Source organism: Varroa jacobsoni, unplaced genomic scaffold, assembly GCF_002532875.2.
Source record: "Varroa jacobsoni isolate VJ856 unplaced genomic scaffold, vjacob_1.0 scaffold_1407, whole genome shotgun sequence".
NCBI classification, from domain to species: Eukaryota; Metazoa; Arthropoda; class Arachnida; order Mesostigmata; family Varroidae; genus Varroa; species Varroa jacobsoni.
Window position 1 is genome coordinate 320,117 of NW_019214309.1, and position 25,776 is coordinate 345,892.

The following is a 25,776-nucleotide window of genomic DNA, read 5'->3' on the forward strand; positions in this document are numbered from 1 at the left end:
GCTTTCCAGGACGACAGGCGTTCGCCAATAGGCAGCAGAGGTGGGTCACGAGTGAAGCGGAAAGACAACGAAGCGTTGACCAGCCGTTCGGTCTTTTCATCAGCCATTGGCTTGGCTGCAGTCTGCTGATTATCTTCTTGAGCGCCTCTCGAAATAACACGTCATTCGAAGAAACGAAAAATACGAGGCGACCCGTATAAGGGAAAAGCAAGGAACTGTTTTGTGTTGGCGCCCAATGGTAAAGGTACAGACTAGGTGAGTTGACGGTGAGTATCAAACCGTAGGGCCAGCTGTTTTAATAACAGATTATTTATATAGAAGCAAGTCGGAAAATTGACTTCTGACTAGGATGCGATCAGTCCCCAAGGAAATCCAAAACGATATACTCGAACAATGAGATCTGAAAATAAAAACAGATGACACAAAACAGTCAAGGACGAAATTAACTCAACTGGCTTTTTAATGTCAGAGCCATTCTTACCAGTCGCCACTTCGAGTCGGAAAAAGCTACTCCTTCTAGTTTTGATTTAGCAGCCCTTTTATCTGTCCTTGTATCACGGTGTATGGCTCCGATGGATGCGGGCTACACCGTACAAGACCCGTACGAGATTTCGACCTGTGATTGCATAAATCAAATATAGCAGTTCTATCTATAATCAAAGTTAGCGTACAACGTATACTACGTAATAAACTTGTGCGTCCGTAGTCGGCGTCACGGTTATATGGCGACACATTTGTTCCACTTCTCTCTTCATCGTAACATCAACAAATCTATCTCATCTATATATTGTATTCGACATTATCTCAGATAGTTTTATTCGGCTCGAGTGCTGCCTTTGTTTCTATTTTGCTTGACAAGGACCGAAACACGATATGAGGTGAAACTATAGTTTTGTTAAATAAAGTTAGCTATGATATTTCGGTACCATATGGGCCATCTAGTCTAAGAAATGTTCTTAATATATGTTTTTCATCCTAGAGGACATTTTTAATTATCTACGCAAATCAGCCGTTGTCGCTGCTTCTTTCGACGAGTAATCAGCAATCAGATACTGGGTTGCTTTCATTTTTGCTGAACAGAAGAGGCCCAGGCCTACTTAATCTATTCGGAAGCCAGTGTTTGTGCGTTTTTCTTTAAGGTAACGATGACGTAAGTTATCCATCGAAGCAACCTTGAACCGACAAACGTATCATACAATAGGTAAATCGTGTACAATCAAAAATGGCAATAAATGATGAGCAGAAAAGAAAAACCAGCTAAAATAATAGAATAAGCTCAACTGAATTTCATTATTCTGTCGGTATGTTATTTGGCTTATCGATAACAATCTGAGGATTTAGCCATTTTCGATTGGGAAAAACCGGATCAATATAGAACTTTGCCAGTATCAACTGATACGATGAGGCAGTACTGATTAATCATGCTGCCGTACATGGTTTCCTGTACATATTTTGCTATAATACGATGCTTACAGGATAAAAGGTGTTTTGCAGATGTTTCGGAGGCATCCGAACGAGCAAAGTGAGGTAACAACTAAAACAGATTTACTGCAGCGTCGAAAGGAGTGGCATTGGCTTTATAGGGGCTGTGAGCGGAAGGTCGTTTATTCTTCAACGAAGTAGCGCGTGTCGTTTACTTTTTAGCTGAATGATGTCTTTTTGTTCAGATATGCGCTGTATATAGTACGAAAGGCACATATTCTTCTCTTTAATATGTGTGTGTGTGTGTCTGTGTGTGTGTATATATATATATATATATCTACTCAGTAGTGCTAGAGTGCTATCTAGGGATGCCTCTAGGATATTTCCTGAATCCGCCCGATTCGTAGAATTACAAATCCGGAATTATCAATGGAGTGTTGCTTGCAGTTTTACGTAGTGCAAACACTGTCCAGTATACCTTATTTTCTACAAGATCGTTTGGCCGTACGTTCGACTGCACGGCCACATTAATATTGTTCGCATCACGTAGCATCACAGCGTAGATCAGCGTTGAGAGGATGTAGAAATACGTAGAGCCACTTGCCGTCTGATGAACACGTGCATAGCGGTTTCCCCTTTGGCAAAGGCATCTTTTAATAGAGTTTCCATAGGGGATAAATTTCGGTTTCCCTTGACAAAGCTCCATAAGCCTATCATATGGATTGATTTCAGCAGTATGATTAAGCGCCTCGAGTGAGTCACGTGTTCACGCAGAATTGAAACACGTGTAAACGAAGAACTCGGCAAGCTAGTAAGCACAACAATTTTTCAAGTTGATCATGTTGACTGTTAAGGAAAACTTTTGAACTTTCCGTATCTACCACCACCACTTCATTTCAATGGTATCGATGTTGTACAACGAAATTTAAATAGCAGAACTGCGGGCTAGACTTTTCAGCTTGTTTTAGCCGTTGCTTGTTGTCGACATTCGATTTTAAGCGAAAGCATGCACTGTAACCAAGGTTTACATGTAGACTTATAAATTACTCACAAGTTAATGTTCGGATATGGCTGCAGAAGCTGGAGTCGTTTACATGTATACATCCGTAATATCTCTGAAATGGCATTGTATCAGAGATAACATATACAAGTCGTAGGTTGACAGAATAAAAATTTAGATATGTATTAGCTATGCTCATACTAAAAGCTAATCAAGATCAACTTACCTATGGTAGTCAATAAAATTTGTGAAACTTTTACGCTAAACCTAATAATTACTATCAAAACTCAGAGGCCAAACTGGAAAACATTTTTCTCTTTGCCGCCTCATAGTCATCATAGGCTCGTTCATCAGAACAGATACGCTGATATTTGGGCCGCGTCCACAGAGCAGCCTGCTGAAAGCTATCTTGTTCGAACGCCAATGTGTTGCTTGGAACGCTGATATTATGATCCGAGTTGATTTATCTTAGTAAGACTAGATTAATAAAACAAACCAAAACGCGCTGGAACGTATCAATAAACGAAAACACCAAACATCCTTTTTTCTCAAACTCATACCTTAGCCTTGGTAATAAGAGCAAACGGATTATAGAAAATCTCGCAAAATATTAGAAAGAAAGAGTTAAAACATTGAGTACTATTGGAAATAAAACAATTAGTAAAGCAGTCAGTTAGGCAAAAAGCCAATAGAGCGGGCATGTGTTTCAATAAAAAAACAACATTATAAAAAACCTATCTGTTTCTTTTCAGTTTATTCTTTGTTTGCCCCTGTTCATCAGTGTAGACGCCACTGAACAATTATTTAGCACTTCAGCTCAGCTTTTCTCGGAAAATTTCACGCGTTCTTTAGTGTTCCAAAGCTCTCACAAACAGAAGTACAGGATGAATAATACACTAGCACTATTTTCGGGTGGGAAATAATATTTCTTTCTCACTAATTGCATTATAACCGATACTGTTTACGGGCGGTACTAATAAGCGCCTCCAGGTATTTCTAATTGGGGTCACACTAATTTAACGTTTATTTAGCCCGACAGCATTCTTCAAGATCGGCGTCACTACTATATACCAAGCTGAAAATTTTGCCTGATCAGAAAATCTATCGTATAGCGTTGGTAATAGTGTAACTATGCGCAGGCATTTCACAATCTTTCAACATGTTCAATCTGTCTTCCTAAGTGCTACTAGAACCCTGTGCCCGCTTGTTTGTCAAATACATTTTTGAAGATAGTTACATCTGGCTAGTTTTTGGCGGATCGCCAAGGTACCATCCGGTGAACGGTGCATACGATGGAGCCAATACAATGAACACTTTTTTTTTTCGACGATAGTTTGTGGTTTCATTGCATAGAACATAATGTTATACTGGCCAAATCGGTTTCTGCAATTCCCGATTTTTTGACGGTTTAATGCAGGTTCTTGTGCAGCATGAGCAATTTGTAAGGCCTAAAGTGTGCTATTATTTGGTAGGGTTCTTAATGAAAAATTCTCTCTTCTGGCAAAATTATAACGAAATATTTACTTAGAAGTTGTTATACGATACAAAGTTGAAAATTCTCGCGGAGCTAAACTAATACGCTATTCACAATCCGATACCTAAAATCGATATTTCGGCGTGAAAGCAGTCAAAAGTCTATTGAGGGGTTCGTCTCGCATATGTGGTAGTAAGGTAAAAATGCATTTCTGGGTGATTCTAGAGCGAATTTCTAACAAGGGTGAATTCAAAAGTAGTGGCTAATATGGCGAGTATTTTTTTTTCTAAAAGATTTTTGAAAGAAATGTTACCTCATTAAAAACGTTTCTTCTACCCGAAGCATCACAGCGCGTTGACGCAAGTTTTTTTGATTAACCGATAGACTTCGACAAACTGACTAAAAATAAAATATAGCTTCCTGTAGCTAAAATTAATATTTTGGCTTAAAAAAACAGTAGAAATCAAATGTGATAGGTTTTTTTTTTTTTTTCTAGGTGAAAGTCTATTTATGAGAGAAATGCAATAGATGCTCGTATACCTAATTTTCCACGAAAGATATAGAACTGCGCAGTCTGGACGGCAAATGCGTATCCGTTTGTTTACATTGCCATGGTAAGCGTGAATATGTGGCTATCGTTGGTTTAGGTGCCAGAATTGACAAATGCCCCTTCACAGATCTCTTCGAAGAACGCAGATCAGTTCAGCATCTAATGTAATGCCTGAGTATCGAACATAAAAAAAATAAAGAGGCGAAATGCTATATAAACGAATGTCAATGAGCAATAGGTGTACCTATAAATGGAACAGATAAGGCAACTTACCGAGTTAACACTGCCATGAGGTCATTTTACGAATATTCTACATATCGACATGTACACAAAACGCTCAAAACTGCATTGGATAAAAATTTTTAATTGTTACCTAGGTAAGTATTTCCTTGACGACTCGTTCGCTAAAGGTTAGTATGATTGTTCGAGAAGAGCTTAATTTGTCTTGGTAAATTTCCAGCGTATTGCCTGGATGACCGCTTCCTGGATCCCGATCCAGGTATGTGTTTGTGTAACCTTACCAAGCAAACACACTTTAGACATTTTTCTAGTGTTTCTAATTACTTATTATATGTTGCTTCATTAATAAATAGAGACCCTTGTTTGTCCTTGTGTTACTTGTAATACACGGTTTTGCTGAAACTGATAGTAGTTCTGGTGATGGTTCGTAGTTTGTATATTGGCTCCGGAGTTTAGCGAAATAAATCTAAGGTGTGGCCTGGCCTCACCTGACAACATTTCGAAACAGCTAACAGAAAACAGCTATTGAATTCAGATAAGCGGAATAGATATGAAGCTTTTTTTCTTCCGTCCTACCTACGGGCTAGCTTAATGTTTCGTTTAACTCAACGCTGACGTCTGTTCGCGTTAAGCGTTGAAGAATGTGTTTCAAACAAAGATCAATATTTGTTAGAAAAATCCGTTAGTGAATTAGACAGCTGACTTCTTTGGTCTATTTGTACTTAGATCTTAGATGTTTGTATTTGAACTTACATTAAATTACGATCATCGTTGATAGCGCAATTAGACAGTGTCAACTGAAGGAGTTCACAATCCATTTTCGACCTGTTGTGTGACATGACCGAGCCCCAGAGGGGCAATTCCGCGAGTGGCCTTCCGAGGTCCACAACAATTTCTGCTAATCCTCGTTCACAGATAATGGCATTTGGAGAAATCTTTTATTCGTATCGCTTTTAAACTTGACAAAGCACAGCTTTATATTAAGTTAAGTGTGTATATATAAACATTTTTCATTGTATAATAAGATAAAATTACCAGCATCACCATAATTACGAAACACTATATGCATGCAAGTACATTTATTTCACCATTTTGTATTCTTACAATTTTCAGAATGTTTTCAACTTTTATTCTTTCAAATAACCGGCACTCAAGCTTAAAGTCTCTCCACGTCCTCAGAAAGGGTATCCACCGTTCTATCATAAAATCAATCAACCAATGAAGTGTTGCCATCTTCATAATTCCCAGCACTAAGTTTATCGTATAAGCAAATCATAGATTTAGCTCATTTTTTTTTTATTTGCTCAAGCTAGTATTTGGGTAGTTGGTATTTGCCGGTGTACGACGCCAGGACCAAATATTCATTCACAAATTTTTGTCGAAATCCATCAATTTTTTTAACTGAACTTGAAGACATTTTTAACGCGATATAATTTTTTTGTCAACGGCCAAACCAGTTGAACTTGTTCGACAGCAAGTGCCCACGAGGACACGTCTACCTTTATAAATCATTTGAGTCATTTTGAACCTGCAGCTCAATGAGCACCAATATAAGAATAGAATTAAGCGTCTGCTTCGTTGAAAAAAAACCCTACCTACATTATATTTTAGGAACACCGAAGCCTGCGAGACAAGGTTTTCAAATCTCCATTGAATAATTGACTTTTCAATTCACCATGCTACTACATAAATCGTTTAGTTATACACGTTAACACGTTCTAGCAACCCATAAATAATATCAGCTCTTCGTGCAGCTTTTCGTATAACGAAAACGATTCTTGACAGAATCATCAGCTCACAGAAACGAAATACCCTCACATCAGCTGGCTCATGCAGGAACTGCTCAACGAGCTATAATTCATTCTGTTGTTACAAATTAAATACTGGTGATTAGGGGTTAAATGGCCTGGCTGGGTGATGGCAAGAGGGCGTTGCAAGGCTCTCCAAGAAGCTTTAGTTCTGCCGTGATTCCGTTCTCTGTAGGGATCTGGCACGAATCCTCATCGAGTTGATTCCTTCAAGCGATCTTCCTGAAGCTCACTATATATTTGTCCCAGAGACGCATATCCTTTGGAATGCAGCTGTCGTCTGCTACGATCTGGGCACGAAACGCAATACGAAACTTTTTTTTTTAGCACTGGTTTTTATGTAGGTAGGTAGATAGATAGATAATATTTGGATCCGCTAATATTTACTAAACGGGTTACTCACCTTGCCCTCGCCGGTCTGAACAACAATTTTCCAGGCGCCCTGCGCGCTGTTGGGTTTCGACTCTCCAATTCTTGATACTCCGAAGCAACCGCGTTGCGCATTATTCCAATAGCGGATAAGATCGCCGTACTTTCGTAAAACAACTTTTCGAAACTGAAACATGCCAGAAAGATTTGAGTAAACATATAAAACAGCATCTATGCATTGTGAAAAGTCTGGGAAATACGCTTGCGGACTAATAAAAAAAAAACACGCTGTTCATGGACTTGTTCGCGGATTCGTTTAAAGACTGATTGAGGCATGTAAAAATAGTTCCCTCCCAGGTCGAACAAGCCACACCCGTGAAAACGCAATGGTTCATGGGTTGGATGAAATAATTTCAAGAGAATTAAGCGTTATTACTATTAGGATTGAACTCTAACTACAATTTTATCGTGTCCATAGGATGTAATGGAATTTTTCCAACTATCCGTGAAGCAGCAGAACACTCACTCACCTCCATGACAAAATGAACGATCGTATCTGTACTGAGGGGCATGAATTCCTCGGGAATCAATTGTTGGCCAGTTGCATCCATTATTCGAAACCGTACGCCCTAAAAGGCAAATACGTCGATAAGTTTTGGTACTTGTCAATCAGTGCATTGAGAACTGAGCTAAAACAGCCTATTAAGCTTCACTCGAATGAAGAGATCCGTCCTTCAATTTATTCATAGGTGCTGCAATGTGGCCTCTGTTTTTTTAGACGAATATTGAAGTCATAGTAGTTTATATTGCTAAACTATGATTATAAACGTACTAATCTTGAAGGATGTAAACTTTTTCGGCTGGGTCCTGCCCGATGTGGGGGCATGTGTCTCCTCATTAGAGGATGAATATAAAGGAAGCACGTGAACGTTTTAGTCAAAAGTATAATACTGATAGAATTCTAATGAACGATCAACACTTTTCGAGCTGAGAATGAATCGAAGGTTCCCGGGCTAAGCACATTCAAAAACCGTTGTAAGCAAACTACTGAGATATGCAACTATGAAGGCAAAAAGTTCTTCAACGATGTCGTCAAGGGAGAAAATGGTGAATTTATAAAGGGAGCGCAATCATTCAAAAGATAGCAAACTTGAATTGAAAACGATTAGATACAGGCAAGCATGGCTAACTTCGTTGAGTTTAACTATCCAAACCTTAATAGATACAATAAAGGATCTAATTGAAATAAAGTATGTAAGTTGAACAGTAATAATAATAATAATAAAAGTAAGTAGGTATTTGATCAACGTTGTTGCGGATATACTTACAGGGACCTGATTGCCGTCACTTTCTGAATAGTCGCTCGAATCACTCTGAAGCAACTAAACAAGAACAAAAAAGCTGGACGTTATTATTAACTAGATTATCTTATATAATAATTGCGCATTTCTATTTAGCTTTGAAGTATGACTTTTTTTCGTTCGTCGCTCGCGTTCAGTCGCGCTAAGTGCGGTTTGCATGGACAAGATTGGACGAGAACATAACGGTTTTTGAAATTAACGTCCAGCCTCGAAGCGCAAAAATTGCTTTTCGAAAAAAAAAAAAAAAAAACTTTGCTCGTGGCCATAGCAGACAGGTCACTAATCAGTCGTATCAGGGAGAAGTTCTGCTTTACGGGCCGTGCAAGTTAACTGTAATGCGCTACATAACGCTTTGCGTTTACGTATCTTAATTCAACACAAATACATGTAGTGGCTGAAAGAAACTAGAGCTGGCCGCTGCGGGTTCTGCCAGCGATATACAGCCCTCGTAAACAGATAAACTTGTTTCTTTGATTATTAATGCAATGTAAGTTAATTTCTAAAAAAATTGACTCAGCGCATTAAGAGGATGACATACGAATCGCTACCCAGATCTTTGTTAGGTAGATTGCTCAAGATCGCTATTTTATCACTGCTGCAGCTTTTCGTTTCTGCTAGTAGCTATATAACAGTAACTGTAGGTACAAGAACAATGTTATCAAGTGTCTCTAATTTATCTATCTTTCTAATTTGGTCCGGCCAGTACATTCATAGAAGGTTGGCTTATATGTACCCTTGGATGAGTCAATAACTTAGGAGCAGGGCTCTCATGTACGCTGACCCTCCACAGAGCCGTGCATACACATGAAGAATACGGCGATAATTAGAACAAGATTCAATTTGACACACGGGCACAGACTAGAGACTGTTGGAAAAATGAGATTTTATTAATTACAACTGCATCTAATATCTAGGCGTGTATCTATACTTGGGTTGGTCTTCATGCACCAGCATGTTTCTATGCATAGTGGAATATTGGTTGGTCGAAGCACTCCTGATACAGTCATGTATCAGTCCTACCTTTGTAAGGTGTCGTTTTAGCACCTGTTCCTCCTTTAAGACTGACATTGGAAGCAGCAGTAGTTCTGCTCAGTAATCAATGTACTGAACTATGTGTACGCCTTTGCTTGTGAACTAGACAGTGTGTTCAGTCTGTGAGACAGCCATCGGCGTGACAAAGTTAAGCCCACTTTAACTTACCAAGATCTTCCTATCTGCTCTCCGCAAAATCGATCTACCTAACGGGACCGAAGGAACCCACTGTGCTGAGAAGCGCATAGTGACTTCGTTGTATAATCGTCGCCAGGCCAACTAAGCGATTTCCAACGTAACCGACTTCGCTATGGATAACACTAGCTAAATTACACAAAGTGCATCGTGTTCATCGAACCCAACAGAAGAGAGCAGATTTAGATTGATCCACAGTTTAAATAGGTGAACTTAACGATTGTGTTCTATTGATTTGGAATGTACGCTGCTGAGGCTAGCCCCTAGACGTTTGCGTATTTATTATAAAGCGCTTACGAAATCTTAGAAAGCAATAGAATCGTAATCGTCTGCTGTTGAGGCATCGAAAAAAAACCCCCGAAATTTTCGGTAAGCACTATGAGGATGTCTAACCCTATCATGAAATGTATTCTGGACACAAACATAGAATGGCCATATAATTCTTACGGTGAGAAGTTTAACGCGTTTATAGACGTCTATGTCAGTCACTCCGTATGATTATACCTCCATTGACTGTTAGGAGCGGCGGTTCTGTATTGTCTACTCGACACACAGAGATGGTGGTAATAGTTACAAATCTCTAAAGCGTGGCTCAGTTATACCTAACAAGCGTTCATAATGCTTTCACACTCTTGCATCTAGGATTTGGGTCAGTTATGTATGCCTTTTAAAGGATACCTATGTTTTATAAAGCAAAAAAAAGTATGTAAAATAATGAGGTGGGATGGCAAGACCTTTTTTTTTTCCATATACTAGTATTTCCATTCGTATTTGCCGCTTCTAAGTCTGCCTATTTTCGACAGCTTAACCCAATCGCAGTGCGGTACCAATAGCTCTTCGTAGATTTCCACATTTTTTTCTAAATAGTAACATAATTATTAATTATCAAGGTCGTATACTTGAGATGAGACGTATTAGGATGAAAATATTCGTATTGTTTCTCCGCTCGTTCGAAGTTTGGCCTGCATCTGATCCTGATTTAAAAAAGTACAGGATGTAGATAGACTCCTTGTTCGATGACTACAGTGAGCGAGCGAGCGCGCGCGCGCGGCCTAACTAATTCGCAAACTACGACGGCTTCTATCTTGCACGGACATAAAGAACTATCCTAGGCCGCAAATTCTTGTTCATCTATTCGAACAGATTTCAAACCAAGGAACAGCCAGTGAAGACGGGTATCTTTAATTTGAAAAAAAAAAAATATATATATATATATATAGATACAACTTTATTAATCAATTTCGGGCTTGTGTTGTCATCCCCTTCGAAGGAACTATGCTTGATTAGTATACTAGCTTAAAACAAGCTGGAAACTGCTGTGTGTCAGCCGTACGTGAGCCAGCACCTTATCGTTACGATTACGTTAACGGCCGCAAACAAGCTGACATTGGACAAGGCTATGCGGTTTACTTTTGAGGGGATCAAGCTAATTTCTATAGTCTTTGTCGGTTCTGGGAACTCTGCGCTCAATAAATGTTGTAATTTTAGAAAAAGTTATCGAAAAAAAAACACGAGCAATATGAATGGATGATCTCTCATGAAGTTGCCGTTAAAACAACAATTCTAATTAGTTGCGTGTAGAAGTGTAATGGACTCTTATTAAAGATGATGTCGTCAGTGAAAGCTACTGATGTAATATGGCCGCAACTAAAAGAACGGGATCCGGTGCAACAATAACCACTGCACGATTTCAGAACTCGGCAGAAATTCGAAACCGGCCTTTTTAGACGCTCATTTTGTAGCTGTTTGCTCAGGACAAGGAAAATGTACGTGGGCAATCTAACATTTTGCTCCCGTTTTAGACAGAGCCGCGCACACTGCGCAAATATTTTTTGCCTCGAAATTTTGCCTTCGGGGAGCAACTGTTGTTCTAGCTGCGGCTCATCATATTTTGAATTTTTCATTATAAATTGTCTAATTGCCCATGTATAGTGTGCAGACACACTACAGAAAAGATTTCAGCGCAGGGTTCCCTTGGACGCTTGTATTGTTTACAAAATGACCAAAATCGAGCTTCGGAAGAATATTTTAGAACAGATTTCAAGTGCTTATCTCATTTGCGCTAAGTCAATTTGAATTGATTTTAGGGAACGTGATGAGACGAGCTATTGAATCGGCTGTGTTAAAATTATTTTGGTAAATACATTTGGAGATACTGATGTTCTGGCACAGATAGCAAAAAGAAAAAAGGAAATAATCAAATTAAAATATATAAACGCTTTTTAAATTGTGGGAAAATGCTGGCTGAAAATCAAGGGGTCTATAGAGTGAGATCGAACTTGGGCCGTTTTTATGGAGAAACGCAAGGCTGCAATCGAAATATCAAAGACTGGGGCAAATCTAACCGGCAGATGCGCCGTAGGCTTGAAAGCGAACTATGCGTTGGAGCACATTACGTTTTTTCCTAAACGTGACCATTTTTTCAAAATAAAAATGAGTAGGTAATTACACTAAGAGTAAGTGATTTGTATTTGTATAGATGAAATTACACTCACCTCTCGCCAGGAGTTATTGTCAAGAACAGAATGGACGAGTCTTCGGAGTTCATGTGCTTGTTGGAGTCCACCAGATCCAGTCTGTGCCTCTTTCAAAAGTTCGCCCATAAAAGCAGCCCGTTCTTGCTCTGCTAGTAAACATCGCGGGTTAGCTTGCACCCGAGAGATCGTGCAGCACCAAAACACTATCAGAACAGCCCCACAACGCAGGATCCACATTGTAGCGCCACTGCTACCGTACGTCATCAGTGTTTCGTCTCTTCCTATGAAAAGATACCGGTGAAACTCGTTGGCTACGTTGAAAGGTCCGCTCTGTTCGTGATACGTTCGGGCTAAAGGCAACTAATTCCATCGAGAAAGAAAAATTAAAGAGGGAAGCAATTGCGAGTCACTATTTACATTCACGTATATTCCAATTCAATACTGGTTCATCCAGCAACAAATGAAAATCATTGTTGCGTACGATCTATATATTATGGCTCTACCACTATCGTTAGTTTTTTCCGTTCTACTCTATCGGGGAGCCGACTTTAAATGTGTTTACGATATATTTCCGGCAAGACAGTTATTGTTTATTTCGCATAACACCATGTTTATGTAGTTTTTCAAAACTTCGAATAATCGCCACGCTTAAACGTATTACCTCGTTCGATATTCGGTGCATTTTTAATTATTTCGTATATAGGCTGAACTTATTTTTTTCTTTTTTAGATCTATGTCTTTGGCATCCTACCTGTCTTCAAAAATAAGAAGCAGAACAAATTTATGAAAAAAGTAGGTCTGCGGTTAAAGTAGCATCTACTTCAACTGTAAACCGACTTGTACGGTTATATCATAAATTTACAAAGAATACACGCTAGGTCCATCGTGAAACGGACGAATCAAATTAATACCAAATATTTTTCTACTCACTCGAAGCATTTGAAAGCAAATAACCATCACGTGGATTTTGAGTTGATCTTGAAAATGGCGAGGTTTGTCTAACACCTTTTGTATTTTTAGCTGCACTTCAATTTTTCCAGATATTCCCACCCCTGAGATATTGACACTAACCCTTTTCTGCGAGTCTGAAACCCATCTAGCTAAGCAGACTTTCGAACTTCAGACAAAACATTATTTTGTACCGTCATCTTGATAACTGATATTTGAAAAAGAGATTATACTTTGTAATATATTCGATTTATATAGCATTATAATGACGTCCTACGTACTCACGTTAGAAATTTAACGATAGTGGAATTCTATGGCGTGTATAACCAGAAAAAGTGCATATTCCAATAATTAGCTGCTTTATTATTTTGAGTTACTTTTTTTTTCTATAAAGTTATAGTTTTAAACCGTTAAAAAGACCGTTATTGACGCCAAATAGCCATATTACAATGATTTATGCCAAATTTTTAATAAAAGTTCAATAAATTGAAAGTTGAACATTTTTTAAGTTTCGACATTTTGAAATATTATCAAGATGCTCGATTCTTTCAGAGAACACAGATAAGATCCTACATGCGTCGGTATAGCATAGTTCCTTAGGATACATATAAAGCAGAAAATCGAATCTCTAAATAAGGTTTCTTTAATAAAAATACATTTTTGCAATAAAACGGATAACCATTTTAGTATGCATTGCCATTTCTATTTAGTCAAAGCATAAAAAAACGCCGTTAAACGCAGCCATTGCAGAAGTTCTGTCGCACAGACGCTTTAAGATGATTATAATCAAATTCTGTCCGAGTTCCTCTTTTTTGTAGGGAAAAAAAACGTTTGTTTAAATCCCAAAAGCGCTAGTATTTAGAAGAAAGTGGGTCGCAAACACAGCTTGCCGATAAATTATGCTCTTTTACTGCCTTCCACAAAGTTCAGCGTTCTACAGTTATTATATCTGTAACCTTGGCTACTTAACACGAATTACCGAGAATAAAGTAGCGAAAAGGACCAAAATTTCGCTCACTATATATATATATATATGTATATTTAGTCCTTGGCTATTTAAATAGCGCCACCTAAAAATGTCACACAATCTCGAATTAGATAAGAGATAACTCAGCAACTGCAACTAAATATCTCGTGCGTTTTTAGTTGTGTGAATGCTACCTTTGTTTGTGTTCTTATGATAGCAAACGCGACGATCCCGTTGCTAGACAAGTATTTTTAGGCTGCAGTAGAAAGAAAAGCACTTACACGAGCTAGTACGTGGTTTCTTCACCCTGACTGCGATCACTGCTGCAACTTAGTTTGATATTCTCAGAACGCACTTTTGCACAATCCCCGTGACGCCCGGGTCCTGGGCTTATACTTGCAGCACTGTATTCTCAGGTTGTAAGATGTTCGTAATCCCCTGCCCATTCCTGAACCCGTCCTTTGACATAATGCCACACGTTTTCGATCTGATTCAAGTCGAGTGAACTTTCAAGCCATAAGAGAATTTCAACACCGTTGACGATAAACATCTTAAAGACACACTTTGCCACATGACACATAGTTCTCATCCATTCCCGAACCCGGACCAACATTTTCTTCTAAGTTACGTCACTACACTGTCGTCTTTTAGTAATCTAGCTGATTAAATACAGACCGCGGTTTCCAGCCAGCACAGTGGATGGAGACCACGGTCCACACAGATACTTTGCTGAGGTGTTTGTACTGAATTACATGAAGCTCGTGCAATCTTTTGCCAGAACGTCTGTAAACATATTAAACATTACCACCGAAAATCTCAGATTGTACTTTATCCGACAGCTTCCCTAGAACTGGTTAGTTTATTTGAAGCGCGCATACTTTTATGCACAAATCAGTCGAGTCCTAAAACCACTCAGGTTGGTACGACGTCCAGGGTCGTTACGGATATAGTGGCCCCGTGCTATTCCTAATTACGAAAGTTATTGAACTTCACTGTAAAATAGTCTGTGGCCACAACAACGTCATTGTCATCAAATATATAAGAGTAATACTAACTGCCGTTATACACCTCAAATAATTTTTGTCTATTCATGAACGAAACGGACATCCCAGTTGCACGTAATGGCTCAAATGTTGTGTACGCTGTAACGCATAGCCATTGGGCCAGACGTTTCCCTAAGCGTCTTCCTTTCCATAACCCTTAAAAAATGCTTCTCTAATCATTTTTGTTATCATTCGAATGAGGTAAACGGCTTTCACATAAAAAAAAACCGCATGTAGATATTTAGTTCGGGTGCGAAGGTGCCTTTGACCATACTCTACAACATGTGATATTTTTAGGTGGCCTTATTTGATTGGCATTATATATAGAGCATTCTTTCAAGTCACTAATAATAATAATAATAATAATAATACAACAATCACATCTAATTTTGTAAAAAAAAAATTGAAAATATTGATTTTTCAAGCGTACCAAAGCGCACTCGTCCGTCGACTAGGGCGACGATTGGTATGATGCCACGGCTCATTCAATATAAACACATCCACAGAAATAACGCACAACGTATTTGCACGTTATTTTTTTTTGCTCAGTGTAACACTTACGAACTCATTGAAAGAAAACAACTAAGCCAAGTAACATTTCAGGAAGTTAATATCCGTTGTTACTCGTTAACGATTCAGTAACCCTTAGAACACTTACCAAGTTCGGAAGTTTCGACAACAAACATATCAAACAACTTTGAATCGCTCTATAGCTAACGACGTTGTCGAAGATACTAGCTTGATGTTTGGCGCAGTAACTGGCTTTTTTTTTTTTTTTTTACACAGAATATAATATTACTTTCTAAAAATTTCATTATCTTACCTTGTCTTCAGCGGGTTGACTTGTATATTACACAGGTAGATTGCCAACACGATACGCAACTAGTCTATATATATATATATATATATTTTTTTTTTTTGGTTGTATGCACCGTAGTAGTTATAGATATCGCTAGGTGAATACCTTGGCGAGTATGCTAGACCTAGTATACCTATCAAATATTATCAACTGTGCTATTGTTCAAGTCATCAGTTAAAAACCTAATGGCTTTATCACTCACTCTCCAGGCAAATGAATGGAATCTTCCTTTAACGCAACCATAGCAAGTTGCGCTCACAGAAAGAACACTTAACTCTAGCTTCGGAGTTGGATATTGCAGGAAACCGAAGGGGCCTCGACTAAGGCTGGGTCATTGTTACACCGAGCAGGAAATAAGCAAAACGTATGTTTAAGAAGATCATAAAAAAAAATACAATTCGTTTTTTTTTTTTTTTTTTCAATTTAAAGGCCTCGTGCAGCCATTAAACATATATAGGTTGAAAAAAAAAATAGGGTTTAAAACCTAGCTAGTCTTAACAACTAATTAATCATTAGAGAATCCTGAGTGACATAGCTAGTTCTCTATCATACGGTAGTGGGTATTTTTTTATGGAATGGTGCAATATGCTTGTAATGTCAGTCAGTTGGTGCAGGATCTTAGTTTCGACTGGCACATTGTATTTATCTTTTCATCAAACTCTGTTTTTCATTACACGTTTCTCACCCTGTCGAACGAGGAGCTGGATCTTGTCAATTGATGTTGACCCACCGTTTTCACTTCCGTTTAACAATTTAGCTCATTTCATCCAATTTATCCAAAATAATAGCCTGACACTGCACAATTTACACGTTACTCTATGATATGAAATCATTGTCACTCGAAGTTCGTTTACAGCTGCTGGTCTTCGACTTGATGATGGAACCTCGTCGAGGGCCGAGATGACGTCACTGAAAGTACTTCTTGGGTCTTGAGGGGCCGATTCATTTACCAATGCTGCGCTATAAGTGCCAGCATTGGTAAAAGTTTGTGCATCTCCAGTGGAGGGAAAGATTGGAGAGAGTTGACATCTCCACATGGACCTGCCGCCAGCAAAAACCCTCTTCGGTCTTGCAGCAGATTATAAAGACTCCATCGCCCTTAGAATGACCAGCAGAGTTCTGTAGGAATCTCATTGTTTTTGCTGAGATACCCATAAAGCACGAGCCAGCAATCTTGGCTCTTGACTACTTAGCATAGCACACGTAATGATCGATAAAAAAAAAAAAAAAAAAAAAGAAAAAAAAAGGCCGATATTGCGTAACTCTAACAAGCTTTCAAGGATTTCATTTTTTCTCCCTCTCTCCTATATATTTTTGCCGACATGGACAGATGATATTTCGGAGGCAAGATGAGCCCTTACTTTAGTGTTCCTTAATATGCAAGTCAAATAAGACCACACTGTTTGTGGTTTTCTTTTTAGCATAAACTACTTCGAGCCGGCCATCAAACTAGAACAACAAGTTTGGGCATTTTTCAAACGGAGGCGCGTACTATACCCGGTAGCGCCTACTTTAGTAGCGCTATCAGTTGCGATTTTGCAGCGACGATAAAGTCTGCATAAAGTGTAATATGGATGATGGCAGTGTAACGATACGGTCGAACGTTGCCACGCACGCTGTCATTAAGCGTCGGTGACGTCCTACAATCCCAGCTGATATCATTTTGAAAATATAAGACGTCCGATTTTAGCTAAATATCCGGTTCGTTGGTCGAAAGGTAAATTTGGGTTTGGTAAATGTTCATCTTGAATTTCAGGTGATATATCAGTATAAATATGTGACAATTATGCCAGTAAATTTGACAAAAGAGTGAAAAATAGTTATCGAATGCTTCCTTACAACTATTATGCCCCCATGGTACAAAACATCCTGCATTCATAACAAACAAACAAACAAACGTACATATACTATAGTACTTTGAACAATCAGAATTTTAAGAAATCCACTGTGATATCATAGGCTGTGGTCAACGAGTACGCAGCTGTTTTTCCCCACGTTTACGTACGTGGAATTATTGCGAACCTGCGAGCGACCCAGGCCTTTTTCATCAGTTATGCACATGTAGCTCCTTGCAACTGTTTCGTTCGCAAAGATCAAACAAGTTAACGCATATAACTGTTTTGAAAAAATTAAAATTATTCCCGTTAAGGGTAACATTATATAGTTAATAAAAAGGTCATGAAGCATATCACCATACCTAGCCGTTAAATAGTTATTTAGCTGTTAAATAAATCCTGGCTTTTTTCATTTTGAAAATTTCCTAAGAATTAGACTGAAGAAAGGGGAGCTAAGGCACATAAGGCGGGACTCAGCGTTTAAGCTTCGATCGAATATAGAAACAGGACGGTAATAAGTTATATTAGAAGGGCCTTTCACAGTTTCTTCAGGAAATGACAAGATACCCGAAGATCCTGTTTCGGCTATAAAGAGGTTAACGAGGTAACGATCGTTGTCTTAAACGTTCAGTGGTTACAGCAATGTATATTCTTCACTTCAGTAACGTATTTTCTGAACTAGGTTTGTTTACTGAACATGGTATCGACTACGTCATGGAAATTCCGTCGGTCCCGTTCGAATGTGACGCATCCCGGCTATTCTTTGGGTTAGCATTACGTACGTATAGCAGCCTTTCTTTTAGATTCAAATGTTGATCCGATTCTTCGTCTCGTTTAGTTTACTATTGAAATTGCTATTCACGCTCATCGTAAGATTGACCTACTAGATACGTCGTCTTTTTTGTTTGGCAAATGAATATAGATCGTGGTCGAGTACGGACACCTGAAGAGAACAATTTTCACAGAGACTTTTCTCACAGTAACTGGTACAGTAAGTTGATAGATCTACTCACTTGAAATGATGTATCGTTTGAGGCTCAGCAAAAAGAGGAGAAATATCGCCTACGAAGCAAGAAACACCACAAGTAATATCCTAAAATCAAACACATGTATCGAGATTGCGTGGATATGACGGTGAGCGCGTACATCTTGTAATTTTCGTGGTAATATCCAAACAGATTTAGGAGCTGGAAGTTGTGAGGCACACCACGCCGAAGGGGTGAAAGGCTATTTTAAGCAAACGACGATGCGAATCTCCGTGGATCTGTCAATGTAACCGAGTTACCTACACTCGGCTTAAACAATAAATGATCTAGGCCTAACTGCTTATTACAGGACACGTGTAACAGGGTATGTATTTGATAAGTTCAGCCTATCCTAGTGTTCAGACTAGACGAGGTCAGCACAGACAAGCTCACGACCAGGCAGCTCATGATGATATATATTTTTTTTGCTTTTCGTCAAGGTTCTCTTATTATTCGCGCAACATCGCAGGTTCTGCTCAGTCTGAAGAATAATATACAACGATATGTATAATAACCACTACGCAATCGCTCTTCGAATTTGCTGCTACAAGGTTTATTCCATACACATCATTAGTAAGGGTACCGCACGAAACTTTCTTTAGATATGGTAAGTTATAACGCATCTCCGTCATGAACAGAAAATTTAAAATAGGACATAATTTGTTGAGTAAGAGTAAGTAAGCAGACAAACGTCTGCTTCTTCAGTTAATAACGTGTACTGTGCTATTGGCGGAAGTAGAAGGTTTACACGTCGACAGTGACTGCGCCATTTAAGTGAGCACGATTAAAACTGTCAAAATGATTTATCTTCGAAGTGCACAATGTAAATCGTAAGGACACACACGTGAAAAAGGCGGACCTGCGAGATAAGGGGAGCAATGTCTTTAGGTGAGACTGAAAAGGCATTGTTTGATTTGTTTACAAGCACTTTATACTAATAGATATGCCAGGTTGAATAAACTATAATATGCACATAGCAGAAAGTGTTGTCGGCTAAAGTAATTGCGCACTGGGTTTGCCGGGTTTAGACCCTGAACTACAGGTAGCATCAAAATACACGCGTTGTAGGTATCGTGGTAACAACGGAGTTAGGTGGTAAAGTCTCAACCAGTATGTGACGTTCTCAATGGTGATGGTTAAAAATGAACAAACTTCAAATGCAGTCACATACACACAGCGTCAAAAAAGGTTATAAATTGCACCAGTCCGAATGAGGCACGACAAATACTTCAGTTGCGCTTCACACACCATTCATGAGACGTTCATAACCTCAGTTGTAAGTTACCTAGTTTTATATGTAAGTGACTTTTGATTGAAAGGCACGCGTAGTATACATTCGTCAATATTTTAGCACCGAAATAGCTTTCGACGCACGTTTTACGACTATATCAGTGTTTTTAGATTGTTAGAACGGCCCGACAGTGGCATTACGTGGCAGAATTCGGACATTTGTTCTGTACCTACGAGATAGCGAATCAGCGATCCACTCACCTCGTGTGCGATGCTGAAAATGTGAGCCAGGACCGCTAGGACAGCAATGCTTATATCCTCCGTTTGAGGGCCGACTAGATAATGCTGCCTCTTGTGAGAGGGTGGCCTGCATGACAGCGGCACCCTGTGGCTAGACTGAAGCCATTAGGGTGCTCAGCCTATAGAAAGCCTACCGGAGCCATCTTTTTTCTGTTTCCGAAATGATAGTTGGCATATGCAGAACCAATTGAATATAATGCGAAAACGTATTGCAAAGGCTGTTACTAAAACGTCATAACTTAGTTCGCGCCATCGAAATGCAGTAAATGCGGCATAAATAGTAATTGGTGTTTGTTACACACAATCTCGATATTATGCGCATCGAAACTCCTATTTCAGTTAAACTTTTTGCCATCTTATTCATTTGTTAGAATATCGTTGCTGGTAATCTGTTTAACAGTCTTGTTTCGTATTTTCTGTGCGCCTCTGCGCTCTCTCCAAAGTCCAAAAAAAGTGCCGGTGAAGATGGCAGGCTATGGCTATGAAACCATGACCGGACGGGACTACGGAGAAAGGATCAGGACACAAGAATTATGTCCTCCTTCTATCGAGGCGAATCCTTATTCGAGTTAGCCGATCGAAACAAGTCTTGCTTGGGCAGGCAACGATTTTCTGGTCCGTTGGATGTCCTGCTATTCCGCTATTTTTGGGCTATGATGGCCATAACCAGTTCAAGCATGTATTGAAATCAGCCAAACAACATTGGCCGGCATATGTAAGTTTCGTCCTGTTCATGTTGGGATTTCTCAGTGGTTGCCGCACTAAAATTTTAATGACAATGTCATTGTCGCATGTCCCAACGATCACGAAGTTGTATATACAAGTTTATAATTTTTTTTTACGTTTATTACCAAGTTTTACTATCTCGGCTGGACCATAATTATCTCTCATCAATAAATATTAAGTTGTAGCTCTAGCTAACCGAGTAATGAAAGTTATCCAACCTCGAAAAACGTCATGGCTGAGATAAGCTTTAGGCTGAGCCATGGGTACGCTGCGTTACCCTCTAGGTAGCCTACAAAGCAGTAAATCAAATCAATAGAAACGAAATAAAGACTTTGGCGAACACTTTTTACTAAAAAAAGGCTTTTTAGCTTACGGTATCATTATTAAGTAGTATGGCTGACACTTCTACCGATCGGTACTAGCCATCTGAATCAGAGGGTTTCGTAATTACTGAGTTTGAGCCGATCTTCCTAGGGCGTCTTCCTAGAAAAATCATTGGTTTTATTGAAGAAAAAACTCTAAATATATAATTCGACCTGCAGTAGATGTCCTGCACTAAGAAAAGCAGGAAGAATTCAGAAAAAAAATGCTAAAGATCTCTTTGAATTAAGAAAGAAGTTCCGACAATTCCCATGAATGATTATCATGAATGGTTATCAGGGCAACCCTTCACTATAATTTTAAACTAGAAACCACAGGGATTATTAGTAGTAAAGAAGGTCAGTTACGGTTATGATCTTGATTCAATTTCAGGCCACTCTTATTTACCATGGAAAAATTACTTCAGCACACAACAGACACCTTTACTTCGCGTATTAGCCCAATCATTTATAACAACGAAGCTTTTACATATCGCGTATTTTTAACAAATTTCTATACGGTATGTTACATTTTTCATTATGAAAACAGGATTGTTGCATACATTGGAAAGCACTCAACATAGATGTGATGCGTATTAACACTAAGATTTGTTTCCATTTGAAGTTTTAATCAGTACAAAAGATCTTTTGTCTAATGTCTAATGTAGCTCCCTTGAATTTACTTTGCTCAGTCGGAGCACGGCAGATGTACTATCGCAGTAATAGGTTTGCCTTTTCTAATACATATCTCCAGATAAAGCTCATTATAAAAATGGTAAGTATGTCGTCCCGTATTTTGGCATTTCTTCCTTTTGATCCTCGCGCGATCCAACAACTTCGACGTCTTCGTTCAAAATTTCTACGAACATTTGACCCCGGCGGAAAGTGGCGCCAGCTGACCGACGGCGCGTATCACGTATGGCAGGCGTTTATTGGCCTATCTACACTAACGGTCCTGCTCCGTAGTTCTGGTTCGGATGATATACTATGGCCTGTAGTGGTAGCGGCTAAATCGCTATTCGATCTGGTGCTAGTGGTCAGAGCCGGGACTGATCCGCTTAGTCTATTCGGTGCCGGATCAAGACGACGGAAATGGAATGTCCAGCTGTTGGACACAATCTATCACCGGATCTGGATTGTAGTGGTAACGGTCAGGCTGCAGTTCTATGCCTCACTGGCGATTTATGACAGTGATGCTATCGAGCTCGAGCTACTTTTGCTACTGAGAAAGGTTTGTAAGAGCCTATTACGTGTTCGAGTTATCAGTGCCATGCTCTATATACGCGTACATATAGAACTGTCTAAGCCCACTTGTTGCATGTTTTGGTTCATTTTCGAATAGGTAATAAACGTTTTACCGCGCCTTCTTTTGCACACGTTAATCGCTGACGTCCACCAAGTATCTGGACGCGATGAGACCCAATCTTCAGTTCTTCGCGATCGGCCAACAGGTAACCCAACAAGCAATCGTGAAGCAACGGAAGCTAAAGGGGCTGAAGTTCCACATGCTGGAAGTAAATATAAGTCAGTACCACAACAAGCCAGGGTTAAGCTCCACTCACAGCGACCCAATGAGAAAAACGTGGGCACAAATACTTCTTAATACAAACAAGCATAGTAGCTCCTAAATAATGTACAATAATATAAAACAAGGTAATTTTAATTTAAAAATAATTGTGTTTTATCAGACTACCATCACTAGTTGATGCCTGAAACTTCACCTAAGTTGATTGGTAATTTGCTTAGCTAGCCAATGAAGTGGTAGGGTGGGTGATCTATTCTTACCGAGACCCAAAATTTCTTATAGATCAAAGCAATTTTGTTTACAAACAAAAAACGAAGGTGCAGATGTTAGAAGCGTGATGAAACTATGATAGGAATTAGGTTACTTTAATGGCTAATCAATGATTTCGCAAGGTATAGTACGTCATCTATCTTCTAGGTACCGCAAGCCAATTTTCTGGGGTTCGGCAAGTTCGAACAAAGCTGAACTTCTGAGTTAAAAGTATTCTATACTCGGATGCATGATTAGCTATGTAGACATATAATCGGCAGGAAAATGTAGCTAGATAAGTAATTGTAGATAGTAGACAAATGACGTACCATAAGGCGCAGCATTCGAAGAGATAATAATCGGCTGGTATGGAGAGTTTTAGTTCGGCAGAAACATACGCTAGGCTCAGAAATGCAACCCAGGAGGATTCGTTACTTCTCGGGAGTTTTTTTTTGCCTAAACAAATACAGTTTGTTTACCGAATCACAATAATGCACACATAGTGATCATTTCGATTTCCAAGTCTATTGTTCTATGGACAAACTATGACGTCTGTACAAAATAGAAAACATGTGCTGCATTCCCATGGCATTATACCTGCTGAGATTCTATGTGAGTTTTAAAGTAACATCGAAGTCCTATTTAGAAATACCCATAGAATTGGTCCTTTATAACCTTGAATTGATATCATTTCTGCATGAGACCGGAGGTTTAAAAATTTTAATTTTTTTTTAATTTTGTGACTCCTTTAAGCCTAGATTAGGGATTCGAGGTTTTCATGACAAATATCACGAACAGATATCTAGAGCTTATTGAAATGGTCTATGGTACCTCACAATAACGAAAAAACAAAAAATAGAGAATCAAAAAAAAAAATGTACTTTTGCTTACAAGGCGGTGGCATTGTTTTGTTTGGTAAAGTCCTATAAGCAAGCGTAACAAAAAGTTCAGAGTAAAGATGTAGCATAATACTGACTATCTCTAGTGAGAAAGATACTAAATATATTTATATAAAAGAAGCATTTATCGGTCTAAGAAGCTAAACGCGGGACGAGAACTTTATTGAAAAGAAAGTTCTCGCGCATCAAAAGAATTTCTCTCTCCCTTAATTTAAGTGTAGAAATAAGAGAAATAAATAAGAAAATCTTTTTTCTTCTCATGCCATTCAGAAACATTCTTATTTTTCCGCTGTAACGCTATTATGTTCAATTTAAGCTGAAATATGGACGTTTCACAGAAGGGCAGAGGTGCATTTTTGACAGCTTTTATACTATGCGTTTCGTCTGAGCTAAAACTACATACGGTAGGCTATGTGTGGTAACGACACCATAATTACTGCTTGAGAGTGGTCTACCAAGTCTAAAAACGGTGTTTGTAGAATGTTTATAGAATGGCACCGCTCTAACATGTGAAGATAACAACCATGTGCTTATATAGAAACTAGGAGCTTCAACACTTCATAAATGATCTCAATTTAACAAAAAATTACGGCTTAACTCTGCATCTTAACATTATCAGGTAGCGAATGTCAGCCGGTCACACAGAATCGCTACGGACGTAGTCTGTAGAGGAATGGGTGGCTTCCTGGAAAAATAAGAAAGCCCAGAGCCAAATAGGCCTGAATCCGAAAATAATGTTTTATGATTGGTGAAACTGCTAATTCAGTGCTCCGAACTTGGCACGTTTATCTAGCTCAGTTGCAGGAAGGCAACCAGGTTGTTCAAAAGAGAAGACTCAACCAAAACGGGCTATGCACGATAAACATCGTCGAATTTGTCGTCCTAAATTTCACATGGGAGGTTTTGCCGCACCTTCCGTTTGCTCTGGGGCTTGCGGTAACGGATTTTCGGTTTTCACGTTTATTGGGCTATCGGCTTCGTGCCGTTACCTTCGACACAGATCGAGAAGTCAAAATGTAACCAGAAAATGTCCTTAAGACGAAACCCGCTACCTACTAGCGGGATGGCAGACACTATTTGGTGGAATAATGGAGAAAAGGCGTGGACATAAACGATAGGGGATACATAACTATTGTCATAGGGATCAAAAAATGCTCTCTCTGTTCAGAAGAAAAAGACCAAGGAGCTTCCTACACCTGTTTATCTATCTGCAGTGATCAACACGAAGACCACCAATGTAAATAAACAGTAACTTTTTATACCGGCTTACGCAGTTATTACTATAAGAATATTAATAAAACGTTATTATCACTACAGAGACGCTCGATAGATACATACGTTCAATTTTCCAGCGGATAATAGCAGTTTTTGTATATTGCTTCCTTCTAAGTTATTGTTTGTTGATGTTAAGCAATGTGTACCGCATAAAACTACATAAAGATTTTATCACCGTTTTATTTAGGTAAAACGTTTTCTTTTGAGTTTGAACTTTAAAAATGTGCATATCGGATCGCAGAAAATAGAATTTTCGATGCTTATCAGTCGTCTCATACTGTGCGTCACGAAGACTAGCCAAAGCCATGTAGGAGTCAAGCCTACAGGCGCGCATTGATAGCCGACTTGTCCTATCACAATCAGCTTTTTGCACTAAGGTGCCACGACGACTACTCACTCTGTTAAGCTGGACATTTTTTTTTACCGAACTATTACGACCACGCCGTTAATACTTCTGCATACGCAAATTAAAGTCTCCTCAGTTCCAGGATGGCTTGAAATTTTAAGTTAACAATTTAGGGATACGGGCTCATGGGAAGAGATTTTGGAAAGGGTTTTTTCAAATTTCTCCTTGTATCCTTCCTGCTGTGCGAGCAGACAGTTTAGCT

The 25,776-nt window shown here is 39.0% G+C and overlaps 2 protein-coding genes across 4 annotated transcripts; one reads left to right on the forward strand and one right to left on the reverse strand.

Moving 5' to 3' along the window:
- Window positions 1–5,750: 5,750 nt before the first annotated feature.
- On the reverse strand, window positions 5,751–20,165 carry LOC111269712 (uncharacterized). Of its 3 annotated transcripts, none has more exons than XM_022849516.1 (6): window positions 20,097–20,165; window positions 11,947–12,288; window positions 8,192–8,245; window positions 7,394–7,492; window positions 6,898–7,050; window positions 5,751–6,784 (listed from the first exon to the last, which is right to left on the reverse strand). In XM_022849516.1, exons 2-6 carry the CDS (start codon window positions 12,190–12,192, stop codon window positions 6,704–6,706), a joined length of 633 nt encoding a protein of 210 aa, XP_022705251.1. In that variant the 5' UTR covers window positions 12,193–12,288; window positions 20,097–20,165; the 3' UTR covers window positions 5,751–6,703. The 3 variants fall into 3 exon arrangements, with proteins under 3 accessions (XP_022705251.1, XP_086828332.1, XP_086828331.1); XM_086972206.1 differs by lacking the exon at window positions 20,097–20,165 and adding an exon at window positions 16,431–16,769 and having other exon boundaries at window positions 11,947–12,209; XM_086972205.1 differs by lacking the exon at window positions 20,097–20,165 and adding an exon at window positions 16,431–16,769.
- Window positions 20,166–21,674: 1,509 nt separating this feature from the next.
- LOC111269711 (uncharacterized) lies at window positions 21,675–22,894 on the forward strand. Its single transcript, XM_022849515.2, has 3 exons — window positions 21,675–21,741; window positions 21,975–22,451; window positions 22,563–22,894. Exons 2-3 carry the CDS (start codon window positions 21,993–21,995, stop codon window positions 22,821–22,823), a joined length of 720 nt encoding a protein of 239 aa, XP_022705250.1. The 5' UTR covers window positions 21,675–21,741; window positions 21,975–21,992; the 3' UTR covers window positions 22,824–22,894.
- Window positions 22,895–25,776: the final 2,882 nt, after the last annotated feature.

What these genes read in the sequence shown, in the direction of transcription:
- LOC111269712 (XM_022849516.1), bottom strand. Translation starts at nt 12,192, where the DNA reads ATGACGTACGGTAGCAGTGGCGCTACAATGTGGATCCTGCGTTGTGGG. An exon ending in GTGACGGCAATCAGGTCCCT is followed by an intron (nt 7,493 to 8,191) that starts GTAAGTATATCC and finishes TTTGCCTTTTAG; the next exon opens with GGCGTACGGTTTCGAATAAT. An exon ending in TTCAGACCGGCGAGGGCAAG is followed by an intron (nt 6,785 to 6,897) that starts GTGAGTAACCCG and finishes TTTCGTGCCCAG; the next exon opens with ATCGTAGCAGACGACAGCTG.
- LOC111269711 (XM_022849515.2), top strand. Translation starts at nt 21,993, where the DNA reads ATGGTAAGTATGTCGTCCCGTATTTTGGCATTTCTTCCTTTTGATCCT. An exon ending in TACTTTTGCTACTGAGAAAG is followed by an intron (nt 22,452 to 22,562) that starts GTTTGTAAGAGC and finishes ATTTTCGAATAG; the next exon opens with GTAATAAACGTTTTACCGCG.